Genomic DNA, 14,794 nt, shown 5'->3' with positions numbered 1-14,794 from the left:
CAGCTCCAGGAGCAATATTGCCCCCTGGCGGCCATCATGCATATCCCACCCCAAACCAGTTCATTCCCATTCATCCCCCAGCACTAAAAACTCCCAATTTAATATGTAATTTGTGATTTAAAAAATACAACTAACTAGATTGTTTGCTTTCAGTGTGAACTACTACGTAGGATACTCCTGAACTTTTGAAAAATGTTTTCCCCCTTTACGGCTTAGCAAAAAAGCAAAAACAAAATCAAAAACATCCATCCAGCTTTCGGAGCTGTGAGGCGAAGCTGAGCAGGAATGGCGCTGTGGACCTCTGTGATGGGACATCTGGTGGAATCTCACAGGCAGGACTCATGAGGAAGCTGGATAACTGAACAAAGCCATGTACAAGAATGGGAAGCCAGAAAATGAGATGGTGGAGTTTGAATCAGGTGGACAGTTCTAAAAGTACAAATGATTTCGTATAAAGGTACCACATGTGGGTCCCCTTAACTGAAGGCATGGCAAGCTCCACACAAGGTCCTTCATTTCTGAATTTCAAGGGCTCCTCTGACAAGTGGACAGTGCAGTGGGTGCACCTTTTCCAGAGGTGACTGGATGGATGCTTGAACAGAAGATTTGCCAAATAGACATTGTGCTGTCAAGAATTTTACCATTAAAAGTGCATTATTGTAGCAAAAAAAAAAAAATCCATCCACCCAACCAGCCCACAAACAAACCGTCCCCAACCCCCAAACGTTACAGTGACCATGAATTTATCTTCTTTGAAGGAGTCGGGTGGTTTTTGATAAGTTACTTAGTCTCCAATGGTGAAACGAGCCAATTCAAGCCAAATTAAAGTATATAAAGGCGGGTTTAGTGCGAAGAAGTTGAATTGCATAAAACCGAAACGCTCTGCCGTCCATTAAGGACAAAACCAACCAAACAAAACGACCCCATTAATGACCCTTCTTCAGTTGTCCTAGTATCTCCTCCTCCTCCTCCTCCTCGTGTTGTGTTTCTCTCTCTCTCTCTCCCTCTCTTTAGACTGAGACTGAAAGGGAAGAAGTCTCTTTGTCTCTTTTTTTTTTTTTTTGGTTCTTTTTTTTCGGAGCTGGGGACCGAACCCAGGGCCTTGCGCTTCCTAGGTAAGCGCTCTACCACTGAGCTAAATCCCCAGCCCCACTGAGCTAAATCCCCAGCCCCTCTTTGTCTTTTTTAAGAACAGATTTATCAGACACTCCAGAAGAGGGCATCGGATCCCATTACAGATGGTTGTGAGTCACCAAGTGGTTGCTGGGAATTGAACTCAAGACCCCTGGAAGAGCAGCTAGTGCCCTTAACTACTGAGCCATCTCTCCAGTCCAGAAGAAGTCTTTAGTGCTTGGGAAGAATTAGGTGGCAGAACTTCTTGGCCGCACCGTGGCTCTTCCCAGGATGCCTTGCGAACCAGAGATGGAACTGAGTCCAGAACCGTTGTAGGGTTGTGGCTGTGAGTGCTTCCCTGCCTCGGGAAGGCTGCCATGGAGCCCGCAGAGATCCGCCATGGCTTCACTTGGAACCATAGCACCCTGGGCTTAAGTATCCACAGCACCGTAGACACACTGGTGATGACGTTCTACCTCTTGCTGGTTCTGTGCATCGGGCTGTGGGTATGACGCGACCTCTGGGCCGGGGTATACCACTTCCTGCAGAGACCCGGCCTCCGCCTACCATTCCCGAGCTTCAGAAGGGATGGCGCTGCCCCACTTTTCCCTAGCCCCTCCCCTACCTTCCAACCAAGCACGTTTACTTCGTTAACCAAGCCATTCTGGGTCATCGCCTCTTCCTATGCTCTACAACCGTTCCACACACCCACCCCGCCCCCTGCCCGAAATACTAGTCAAGTAATTCACCTGTGCCTGCCCTGCTCCCCAGAACCCCGAACCTGATTGGTATTTTGAAAGTTCTTGTGAGTGACACAAGCACATTTCTCTAACACTCCGGCTTCTCTACCCAGGAGTTCCCCATCTGCAGACCTAGCCAATGACGCTCACACTGTCTGAGATTCTCTTTCATTTACAGCGCTTAAGTGTCGTTAATTCCTAAATTATAAATCCAGAGGCATTGTAAAGCCTGCAAAAACGGTGTACCAGTGGTTACATCCAAATAGTATGACTTTTTTTTAAATAAAAGAGACGAGCTAAGAGAGTCTAGGAACCTGTTCTCCTTGCGCGCCGAGGCAGGACCCTACTGTGACTTGAACTGAGATTCTGAAAGGCTAAATAGGAGGAGGAGGAGGAGGAGGAGGAGGGGGAGGGGAAGGGGGAGGGGGAGGACGAGGACGAGGACGAGGACGAGGACGAGGAGGAGGACGGAGCTCAGATGTAAAGCTGTCTGACGTATGATGTACTTGAGCATCTTCGGATTTTAATATTCACAAAGCCTCTAGGAGCTAATCCCCATCAACACCAAGGGATGACTGTACAGGTTCTATTCCAAACAGGAAGGGAGATCCTAAGTGTACATCCATAGCACTTACTAGCTCCCTTCACTGGCTCCAGTCATGGGAAGTATATTTCTAGGTGGCCTTAGCAGGGACCCTTAGTATTTGAGCATCAATTCTGGGGTTCTTCCTCCAGTGCTGGTATCAGTAATTCTCCCTGCCTCCCAGATTACTCTCAACCGCCCTTAGCTGGGGCCCATGTCTGGTTTGAGAACCAGTAAATTCGTTGCTCCTACTATTCTTTTTTTTTTTTTTTTTTTTTTTTTGGTTCTTTTTTTTTCGGAGCTGGGGACCTAACCCAGGGCCTTGCGCTTCCTAGGCAAGCGCTCTACCACTGAGCTAAATCCCCAACCCCGCTCCTACTATTCTTGTTGGAGACATAAAACATGTTTTTTCTTCCTTTCTTCAAATAGGGTTTCTCTGTGTAGTAGACCTGGCTATCCTGGAACTTACTTTGTAGACCAGGTTGACTTTGAATTCACAGAGATCTGCCTACCTCTGCCTCCAGAGTGCTGGGCTCAAAGGTGTGCACCAAAACGCCCACCTTACACCCGGCTTTTTGTTTGTTTCTTTAAAAATATGAACAATCATATACCGTTGATGATTACCAAATGCTTTAACATTCAGTGTAACAAGCAAAATGCCCACAAAGACTTAAGGAGTGAGTGAGTTTTTTCTTCCCTCATCCATATCATCTTTCTTTGATAATCAGAGGTTGAATATTTTCTTTATTTTTTTTTTCAGAGCCCGGGCAAACGCTCAGGCATGCATGACTATTCTGTATGTGCTTATGAAACATGATTAAGTTATGCACATTAGTCTGCCGTGTGCTGCCTTTCCCTACTGCTGTAACTGGAGAATCCCTCCCTCACACGAACTAAGCCTGAGAGATCTAGCTTGTATTTAATTAGCTGCAGAATAGTAAGACCAGCACATGCCGTTCAATTTCTCTCTCGATTGTCTTTCACCAGAGGATTCTTTTTGCAGGCTTTACTGTCACACAGTCGTGGGACCATAAAAGACTTCTTCCTGGCCGGCCAGAATCTAGCATGGTGGTTGGTGAGTAAGCTCGTATGTGGTTGTCAATTTGGGGGCAATGTCTATGTCAGCCTGTTTTGTACTTTGATGTCTTAAATCCAAAATAGTTTGAGGTTGATAAATTAGAACTAACTGGATGACTTCCTTCCTTCCTTCCTTCCTTCCTTCCTTCCTTCCTTCCTTCCTTCTTTCCTTCCTGCTTTAAAAAGGAGCCGTCTTGGGGCTGGAGAGATGGCTCAGAGGTTAAAAACACTGACTGCTCTTCCCGAGGGCCTGAGTTCAATTCCCACCAACTGCATGGTAGCTCAAAACCATCTACAAAGAGATCTGTATCCCAGGCTGACCTTGAACTCACAATCTTCCTGCTTTGCCCTCCCGAGTGCTTGGGTTACGCTATGTGCCCTGTAATTGGTGGTTTATTTAGTGCTTAAGTATTTTCTTTCCTCACTCTCTCATGCAAAAGTACGGAAGTATGACACCACTCCTTACAAATGTGCATTTGAGTGTGCACATGCGTGCTGTACACAGGCCAGAGAAGGCCCTTGAGTGTCCTGTTCCATTTCCCTCTGCCTGACGTACTCCCTTGAAACAGAGTCGCTCACTGAACCTGGGAGCTAATCAAGCTCCCCGCAATTCTCCTGTCTCTGCCCTCCACAGGGCTGGGGGGGGGTAGAGAGGCACAGCACCCACACCCGTGTTTCTATGCAAGGTGTTGAGGTTTGAACTCAGCACCTCATGCTTTAGCAGCAAGCACTCGAACCCACTGAGCCACCACCAGTCCAATATTCATATTTAAAGGAGTGCCTTGGGGCTGGAGAGATGGCTCAGCGGTTAAGAGCACTGGCTGCTCTTCCAGAGGCTCTGAGTTCAATTCCCAGCAACCACATGGTGGCTCACAACCATCTGTAATGGGATCCGAGGCCCTCTCCTGGTGTGTCTGAAAACAGCTACAGTGTACTTATATATAATAAATAAATAAATCTTTAAAGTAGTGCCTTAGTAGGAGAGGAAACGAGCCTACTAGCAAGTGCCCGGGCCAAACATATATAACAGCCAAACCTGGCCTTGTTGGGTATAGTAACACAGAAAAGATCTTTCAAAGGCAGAGTTATTATGTAAGTGGGATTTGGCGTGGACCACGCCTTTTCTGGGTAAATGGAGGTGTTCTGAGCAGTGGGAACCGCTGTACCTAAGCTGGTATAGAACGGATTGGGGCTGGAGGAGGGGGGGGGTGAGATAGAAGGTAGAACCACTTTATGCTAAATAATTCTTTGGTTATCATATTTGTTAAGGTTCTTTAAAAGGACAAACTGATAGCTATACATATATCTTGTATATGTAAATGTTGTTGTAAAAATATAAAAACATATAAAGCTGTCTTTTATCCCCCACTACATCCACACCGCAGTGCCCCAAGATATCTGGTAGATATCTTGCCAGAAGCACACATCCCAATTCCACGGCGGCCCAGTGTCTCCAGCCACCATACTCTCTTACACTGAAGACGGTACATGAAAGAACACACAACACAATAACCTCTGATCCAATTGATAAGATACAATTGCCCACCTGAACATACGAAGCCCTGTACACATCCATCCCTTAAGAACATTCATAACAACCTGTAAAGGGACAGCGTGGAGTCTTAACGTCAGCCTCCATGTTGTCTCTCCTGGACGTGCTTCTCTCCCTTCTTCCGTTCCCGTCTCCTCCTCTTCCTTCAACTTTTCTCCCGCCCGTCCTTCCTTCTCGTCCAATGACAGGCCTCATTCTATCTTGTACCTGCCTCACCTGTGACATCATCCCACATGTAAATGTGGTATATGTATATGATGTATATGTAAATGTTGTAGATGTAAATATTGTATATGCATATGATGTATACGGTATGTATGTATATGATATGTGTCATATATTATGTATATATGGTATATACATATGTGTTGTATATATGTATATGATGTACACATTGTATATGTTGTATATTATATGCTGTATATATGCTATATGTGTGTGATGTATATGGTGTGTATATATGTTGCATGTGCATTTGCTGTATATATGCTATATGTATGTGATGTATATGGTGTGTATATATGTTGCATGTGCATATGCTGTATATATATGTGTGTAATGTATATGTTGTATGTATATATGTTGCATGTGCATTTACTGTATATATGCTATATGTATGTGATGTATATGGTGTGTATATATGTTGCATGTGCATATGCTGTATATATATGTGTGTGATGTATATGTTGTATGTATATATGTTGCATGTGCATATGCTGCATATATGCTATATGTATGTGATGTATATGTTGTGTATATATGTTGCATGTGTTGATATGTTGCATATGCATATATTGTGTATGTATATATTGTATGTGTATATGCTGCATGTGTACATGGTGTATGTGCATATGATATCTGTGTATATGATGTATATGCTTAGGATGCATGTGCATATGATATATATATGTTGTATATTTTAAAATATTTAATGTATGAGTGCTCTGCTGCATATACATCCACACGCCGGAAGAGGGCATCAGATCCCCTAATAGATGGTTGTGAGCCACCACATGGTTACTGAGAATTGAACTCAGGACCTCCAGAAGACCAGGCAGTGCTCCTAACCTCCGAGCCATCTCTCCAGCTCTTCTGTCTGTGTTGGAATCCTGCTGAAACTGGTTCTATTGTTAGTGAAGGAATGCTGTAGCCAGAGGGCAGAGGTACCTGGCAGAGGGGGTGAGGGCAAGCAGGCAGCAAAGGTTTCCTTTTCCCGTGTCCTTTTATCTGATCTGCCACCAGAAGGTGCTTGTCACCCTCGGGGTCTTCCCGCTTTAATAATCTGATCAAGGAAATCCCTGGCAGGAATGACCAGCTGTTTTCATTTAGTTGATTCCAAGCTGCCTTAAGGTTACTATGGCGATGAAACACAACTGAACGCAACTTGGGGAGGCGAGGGTTTATTTGTCTCACACTTCCACATTATCACTGAGGGAAGTCAGGGTAGGAACTCAGACAGAGCAGGAACCTGGAGGCAGGAGCTGATGCAGAGGCCATGGAGGGGTGCTGCTTACTGGCTTGCTCCTCAGGGCTTGCCCAGTTTGCTTTCTTACAGAACCCAGGATCACCAGCCCAGGGATGGAGCCACTCAAAACGAGCTGGGCCCTCCCTCACCAATGACTAAGTAAGAAAATACTCTACGGGCTTGCCTAAAACGCGATCGAATGAAGGCATCTTTTTCAACTGAGGCTCCCTCCTCTCTGACGACTCTAGCTTGTGTCGAGTTGACATCAAACCAGCCAGCACACAGGTCTAGCCGAGTAGACAGCCAGCATTAACCACTGGAGTTTTAGAAGGTGATTCTGTCCGGGAGGACTGACTCAAAACCCACAGATCCACAACCCTACATCTGTGCTGGGAGTGCCCTGGGAGAAAAGAATTTTGTTTGGATTTATTTCCCATCCTCTGATGCACACACACGCGTTACCTACAAGTCCAAAGGAGTTGCCATCTCCTGCTCACTTGGTCCAGTCAGCACTTGGTCCAGTCAGCACTTGGTCCAGTCAATAGAGTGGATAAGTATAATGTTATGTAGAGGAAGCAACCCAACACAATCCCTTTGCACTACTTCCTGTCATGGGGCTGGACTGTTATCATACCCTTGACCTAGCACTGTGAAGGTATACCGCTGGTCTTCTCAACTGAAAGTGAAATCGCTTTCGATGGTCCTTATGAATACATATTGATAGGGAGTTGGGGATTTAGCTCAGTGGTAGAGCGCTTGCCTAGCAAGCACAAGGCCCTGGGTTCGGTCCCCAGCTCCGAAAAAAAGAAAAAAAAAAACCAATGAATACATATTGAGTAAAAAGCATTTGCCAGATCCGTAGCTGCATGGCAGTTACTGGCAGACGTATTAATCTGCTCAGCGAGGAAACCACACCAGGCACGGGCCCAATGGAATCACTACCTGGTTAATGTCTCGGACAGTCATTCTCCGCCACTGACCTGACCCCTTCACAGGTCAAATGGGAGAATTAAAGCCACTGCCCCTGCGGTCTTTCAAGTCCCTGATAGTGACACTAATCTGCAGTTCCTCCAGGGATTCGACATTGATTTTGGTTCACCGTTCCCCCTGGAAGCAGCAACTCCCAGGGGCTCCCGTTTAGCATTTCCGACCATAAAGGCGCTCGGTATACAGGATCCCGGAAACAATGTGGGGATTCTGTCAAATTCTAAGTACTAATTTTTGTAATATTTGTACTAATCATATATTCCGGGATTGGAGAATTTACCACACAGGATTAGTTACTGTGGTAAACTACAGTAGCTACTGTGAGCTAGACGTTAGTTAAAAAACTCCGTCAGTCACCCGACCTCCACACACCCCTACTTTAACTGGAGGGTCACATGATTCTTAGGGTCTCCTGGAGTCAGTGTCAATTCAGAACCAGTCTCCAATAGACTCTGGAAAGTCTAATTGTTTTCATGTCCCTGTGGTATAGTTATCCTAATAGAAAACTGTATATTCCTCCAGGGAAGGGTGGCAGAAAGGCTGATAGTCAAACACTTGGGTATTGTAACATGTTTCCTCCTTAAAGAGACTTGTGGATCAGTGAACTGAATCAAGTCTGGGAATTGGTTGATGGACTTGATCCCCTGCTGTTGTGATCCAATATAGCCTCTCTTTTATTCCTCTCTTTTATTTGTTTTAGGATTTCTTTTTATTTATTTAATGTATGTGAGCACACTGTCGCTCTCTTCAGACACAGCAGAAGAGGGCATCGGATCACATTACAGATGGTTGTGAGCCACCATGTGGTTGCTGGGATTTGAACTCAGGACCTCTGGAAGAGCAGTCAGTGCTCTAACCACTGAGCCATCTCTCTACCCCTGACTTAAGAGTTTCTTATCTGTTTAACTCTTGGAAACACCATGCTTGATCAGCCAGCCATATGAGTCATACCTGTATAACCTTCCCTTTGCCAAGCACTATGAGGAGGGTGGCCATAGACAGGGCTCTGCCCCTGCTGCTCTGGGGTACAAGTGGACCCATTAAACTGTATTGATTTATTCTTTTGTTTGCTTGTTTTGGCCAAGTTTTTCAGTTAGCGGTCCATTTAACACACATTGGAATGGTCTTACTGGGGGAGGGGAAAAAGTAGGTTCTTGTAGTAAATGTCAGAAAAGCAAAATATGGGCAACATTCATCTGCTTTCTGGGGTTTCTGGGTAAATAGAACTTTCCCCAGGCCTCTGTTTGTATACATACATACATACATACATACATACATACATACATACATACATATTGGAGTCACTACTACATATACTGCATATATAGTATATGGTATTTCACATATAAGATATGACATACTATAACATGTAATATGTAACAATATATTATAGAATAACACAATATATAAATGATATATTATATACCATAATATATGCTATGTAATATAGTTTATATGACATACAGTATACTATATGTCATACACAGTATATAGTACACATATTGCATATTAAAGGGACATATATGTCATATACAGTATATAATATACAAACTCAGAGATTAATGGGTAGTCTTGTGGGAGCCTCAAAGAGATAAAGACAGACAGTGGCCTGGCTTGTGAGGTTTCAGAACGAAGTTTGGGGGTCCCTCAGGGATTCTTTTGGGCCATGTGTGGGATGCCTTGCACCAAGAATCTGTGGTAATCTGGTTAGCTAGGACTGAAGAGTCAGCTGCGGTTAACAACAGACCAGCACCCATTGGGGTAGGAGTGTTTCATTAGTGGGATGGTCGGTACCCGTGAGCTGAGGGAAAGAGAGAAGCACTATAGTGAGTTTGGGGACATCCTGGGATAGCTGAGGCCTTGTCTCAAAGTAAAGAGGTAAGTGATATATACTCAAACAGACAGACAGACCCACAACTCCACCAACTTTCCCTTTTCTCCAGAGGGGTTCTCCCCAGGGCAGAATTTCTGTGTGGCTGAGGACGACTTTGAACTTATGACCTCGAACGTCTTTCTGATCCTCCTGCTCCCACCTCCCAAGTGCTGGGAGGTCAGGTTTTATGGGCTGGAACCCGGGCTTTGTGCGGGCTGGGCAGGTGCTCTACGGCTGAGCCACACGCTCGATAGTGGCTCTGACACGCAGTTGTCTTCTGGTTTTCAGATGGGCCTTTCCATCTATTCTTCAACTGTTGGCAGTGGCCACTTCATGGGCCTGGCTGGCATAGGCGCAGCTTCTGGAATTGCTGTTGGGGCCTTCGAATGGAATGTGAGTAGTATCTTCTTACCAACTTATCTCTGCTTGGGCATTGCGCAAATGACTCGTAAGCGCGAAAACCTGATGTTTAGCCTCCAGTGACTGTTAAAGATGCCTTGGAAAGTATAGATTGAGAGAGTCAAGTCTTTGGTGTTCCTTTTCTCTTCTTAAGATTTATATATTTAGTTTACATTTATGAATACACTGTCACTGTCTTCAGACACACCAGAAGAGGGCATCGGATCCCATTACAGATGGTTGTGAGCCACCATGTGGTTGCTGGGAATTGAACTCAGGACCTCTGGAAGAGCAGTCAGTGCTCTTAACCGCTGAGCCATCTCTCCAGCCCTAAAGAATACTTCGACAGAGTCCAAACTTAATAAAATGTCTTTTCTTTCCCACCTTGTCTCTTTCTCTCTCCTCTTTACCTTTTTCTTTCCTCCCTTCTCCTCTCCTCTTCCCTTCCCTCTCCCCTTCTTCCTCCTCCTCCCCCTGCTTTTCCCTCCCTTTCTTCTATTTCTTTGAGCGAGTGCCTTACTATGTGGTCCTGGCTGGCCTGGAACTCACTACATAGATGAGTTAGCAGAAGACATTAATTCCCTGCTCAAACCTGTGGCCGTCCTCCTGCCTCTGTCTCCTGGGTGATGGGATTACATATGTGTTTCACTGTATCTAGGTTCTTTTCTTTGTCTAGGCTATTTTCAAATTGATTCATAAGACACTGTAATTCTTATCCAGGAAAACAACATACTAAAAGGTAACTTGGAAAGGAACTCCCTAAGTTAATAAACTTTCAAGGGTAATGTGCCTGAAAGCTAGGTGTTTTAGTGTTGAAAGGTCTGTGTTTGGGTTTGTATTTGTTTTTTTTTTTTTTTAAGGTTTATTTTTATTTATATGAATACACTGTCACTGTCTTCAGACCCACCAGAAGAGGGCATCAGATCCCATCACAGATGGTTGTGAGCCACCATGTGGTTGCTGGGAATTGAACTCAGGACCTCTGGAAGAGCAGTTAGTGCTCTAACCACTGAGCCATCTCTCCAGCCCCCTGGGTTTGTATTTGTAAGTGCCCGTTAGTGACATCTCATCAGGTCTGAGGCACACAGGAACAGAACCTGAGTCTCTCTTAAGAGCTTGACCCACACGGGCCCCTGATTTAATTCTTCTGCGTTCTCTTGGTTTTAGACTGTATTTATGCTCTTCATGCTTGGCTGGATATTCGTTCCTATCTACAGCAAGGCTGGGGTAAGTTCATCATAGTTACTCTATAGTTTACGATATGTTTTTTTAAAAAAATAAATATTGCATGTGCGGTACATGAATGTCATGAAGGATACATTACACTTGGTCAGTCTTTTGATCCTGGGACACACTGCCCTAAATCTGCAGATACCTGAAATGTCTTGGGTCGACAGGCACAACTATCTGTTTACTCAGGAACTCATCTTTTAAGGAAAATATCTCAAGACATTATAAAAAATAAGGCGTGAAGAAGCGAAAGGACTAGAAGACTTAGTGACCGAAAATGCTATTTCTTTCCATCTGGCTGATTCACAGGATAAAATTCCATACAAGAGGCAAGCGGGGCTCTGTGAGAAACTTGACATACTTGTTCTAAAGTCAAAGGTGTAAGACTAGTGAAGGCGTTGTCTTGACTAAATGTTGACATTCATTAGAAAGCATCAACAAAACCATATTCTATCAATTCAGGGATAAACACACTGTTGTGATTTAGATAAGTATCCTTTAGAGGCCTATTAAAGGTTTAGTCTCCATACCATGATGCTACTGGGAGGTGGTAAAAGCTTTAGAGATGCAGGGTGGGGAGTCTTCTAGTCATTGACCTTGGATGGGATGTTAGGGCCCCAATCCAATCCTCCCTTTTAAAATTCTGTCCATGGAAGCGAATAGCTTCCTCTAGTACACTCTTTTGCTATGATGCTACCACAGGGGTCAAAGCAAATCGTCCAACTGGCCATGGATCATGAACCAAAATAAATACCTACGGTATTGGTTATGGTAATAAAAAGGTGGTTATAATGCAGACATTACTGTGCTGGAAAGGGAAACACCCGGAGCCAATTGCATCTTCCCTTGCAAAATGTTCATTGCAGTGAGTCATTGGTCTGGTATAAGGTCTGTCAGAGGTCAGCTTTGTCAGTGAGTTCAGCTGTCCAGGGAGGAGATGTAGGGTGGTGTAAAGCGGGCACACATTCACACACACACTCGGTGGATGAAGCAAGGCTCCAACCCCTTTAGTTTTTCCCTTAGTCCTTATATACCTAGATGAAATCTCTCATGCAGGGGAAAAAAAAACCCACATTACAATCACTTCTCAATCATGAGTTTCGATTACACATAACGATCGCAAGTTTCACATTCTTAAAAGCAAGTTATTCTGAATCCCACGCCCGGCTACTTAGCTTCTCCTGTGGTTCCTTCCCACAAGACATCTACATCTTAACAGAACAGTTTTTCTATTACAGAGTGACAGGATTCGACCAAGCCAGATGCTTTCAACTATCGCTTTCTCTTATACTGAGGGGCAGCAGTTTGCAGTCGCCAGAAAGGAGATAGACATCATGTTATTCTAACTCAACACAATTCTTCATCTAACGCGTTTACCACCTACCTATTTTTACATTGTCTTCACAGTACAGCGAATGTATAGTTAGCTAGAGAACCTTAGGTCCGAGATCTTTAACTTTCCTTGGGATGACAGAAAAAGAATCTATCCTAAGTCTGCATACTGCTCTTAACAGTGGCGACTGAAACTCAGTTACTGTCTTTGATCACTAGCCTGTCTCCTGCAGATGAAACTCGCAGCTCTTTGCAACAGGCCCACTTTGTTCTTGCTCTCTGACCATAGCAGAGCTTTTGTTTAATAACTAAGAACACATTTGTGCCCTACGTTTTCTGCTACAAAGCACCTGGCAAAACTCCCTGACCTGATTTAATTAATCATAAAAAAGCACCTTAACCTAATTTTTGAAACCATACATATCTTTACTTTTTTTTTTTCTACAAAGTCTTCAGCTAAATCGTGAATCTATCTGAGTGGCAATGCCTTTTGGGAAATAGCCACCACTGTTACGCATTGTGATTTTATTGTCTAGTGGGGAATTAGAAACCACCCCTAGGATATTCCTACAAGGCAAAAAAACAGGGTGACCAAGTCAGCAACTCCCCCGGGTTATCCATTGGAGATCCTGCAGCTTTAGATCAGTGGGACCGGCCCTTTCGCACGCTCCAACAAGTCCCAGATGATGTAGATTTCAGGGTGGGCCAACTTTTTTTTTTTTTTTTTTTTGTTCTTTTTTTCGGAGCTGGGGACCGAACCCAGGGCCTTGCGCTTCCTAGGTAAGCGCTCTACCACTGAGCTAAATCCCCAGCCCCCAGGGTGGGCCAACTTAAAGCCCTGGATCTGTGATAGCTGAGCTGGTCAGCCTGCTGGGCTCTCCCGCATCTGTATCACCAGGGCGAGCCCTTCAGCCGGCACCAGCTAGGCTACCCAATGCTGCCATTGGCTGGAGGCAAGATCAGCTCTCCCACCCTCATACCCTCAGGGCTGACTCACTGGCGCCCAGGCACAGGGCCCACTGCGTTGGGAGACTTTTCATGACTGGTTTTATTTCACTAGGGGCTTGGAGTCTGTTTAAGTCGTTTATCTGATCCTGATTTAACGTTGATAAGCCATATATATGAATATATATGGATATATAAATATATTCATTTATTTTAGGTTTTCCAGTTAGATGGAGTATGTATTTCTAAATTATGTCTTTACGATTCTCTGGATTCCCCCAGTGTCTGTGGTACTGTCACCCTTTGCGTCTGCAATTTTATCAATTTTTCTCTTTACATCTTTTAGTTAACTTGGCTAAGCGTTTGCCACTCTTATTAATTTTTCGTAGAGAACTGACTCTTCGTTTTGATTCTTTGTATTTTTTAAAAAAATTCAATTTTATTGGTTTAACCCCCGAGTTTGATTATTTCTTGCTGACTACTCCTTTGTTATTCCTTCTTTTTGTTCTAGAGCATTCAGGCATGCTGTCAGGTTGCCAACATGAGATTTCCCCATTTCCTTAACTCTTTTTTTTTAAAAACTTTTTTTTATTCATTCATTATATATAAGTACACTGTAGCTGTCTTCAGACACACCAGAAGAGGGCATCGGATCTCTTTACAGATGGTTGTGAGCCACCATGTGGTTGCTGGGAATTGAACTCAGGACCTCTGGAAGAGCAGTCAGTGCTCTTAACCACTGAGCCATCTCTCCAGCCCATTCAGAGATAGAGATAGCCCACGGGTCCCAGAGATAGGAGGGGCCCAGAGACAATCTACCACAAGGAACCACTGGGAAAAGAAACGGAGTCATGGGGGGTGGGCAGACAGGAATGAGGTACGGGTTAGGCCTTGGTTGGGAAAGACAAGGCACAGAAGAGTAAACAGGTTTGAACTGCCTGACTCGAGGAACGTCATCAGGTTCCTGTTTCTGGTTGTCTAGTACCTGCTCTTCAGAGGAATACAGCAGGGGACGGTTGTCTCCAGGGGGCACAGGCTGGGTGGAGGAGCCAGGCTCTGCCCTGGTTAACTTACTGTCCAATGCTTGCTCTAACTCGGCCCTGGAGGAGGCCAGCCTCTTCCCAACCAGAAAGATTTAGAAACCATTTTTTATTCAGATTTTGTTGTTGTTGTTGTTGTATGCGTTTGAGTGTTTTGCCTGGATGTAGGTATACCGTATGCATGCCTGGTGCCCGGAGAGGCTAGAAAAAGGCGTTGGTTCCCTGGAACTTGATTCACAGATGGCCGTGAGCCGTGTTGGTGACGAGAACCAGACCCAAGTCCTCTGTAAGGACAATGGGTGTTCTCTACCACTGAGCCATCTCTCCAGCCACTGGAAAGATCACTTTTTTCCCCCTCCATCTTTATTAAATTGAATATTTCTTATTTACATTTCAATTGTTATTACCTTTCCCGGTTTCCAGGCCAACATCCCCCTAACCCTTCCCCCTCCCCTTCT

At 44.6% G+C, this 14,794-nt stretch overlaps 1 protein-coding gene across 4 annotated transcripts in view; it reads left to right on the top strand.

The window, feature by feature from the left end:
• The first annotated feature begins 1,285 nt into the window (after window positions 1–1,285).
• The window catches only part of Slc5a1l1 (solute carrier family 5 member 1 like 1), a 49,475-nt gene continuing 35,966 nt past the window's right edge, over window positions 1,286–14,794 (top strand). The window contains exons 1-5 of one of the 4 annotated variants that reach the window (XM_017601697.3): window positions 1,551–1,619; window positions 3,440–3,511; window positions 9,461–9,567; window positions 9,679–9,783; window positions 10,957–11,016. In XM_017601697.3, coding sequence (XP_017457186.1) covers window positions 3,502–3,511; window positions 9,461–9,567; window positions 9,679–9,783; window positions 10,957–11,016 — 282 coding nt within the window. In that variant the 5' untranslated portion in view covers window positions 1,551–1,619; window positions 3,440–3,501. Of the gene's footprint in view, window positions 1,620–3,439; window positions 3,512–9,460; window positions 9,568–9,678; window positions 9,784–10,956; window positions 11,017–14,794 lie in introns of all 4 variants that reach the window. The other 3 variants (XM_006256320.5, XM_017601699.3, NM_001127556.1) reach the window with 3 other exon arrangements.

This window comes from Rattus norvegicus, chromosome 20, assembly GCF_036323735.1.
Source record: "Rattus norvegicus strain BN/NHsdMcwi chromosome 20, GRCr8, whole genome shotgun sequence".
NCBI lineage: Eukaryota > Metazoa > Chordata > Mammalia > Rodentia > Muridae > Rattus > Rattus norvegicus.
This window is presented reverse-complemented; position numbering and strand designations above follow the sequence as displayed.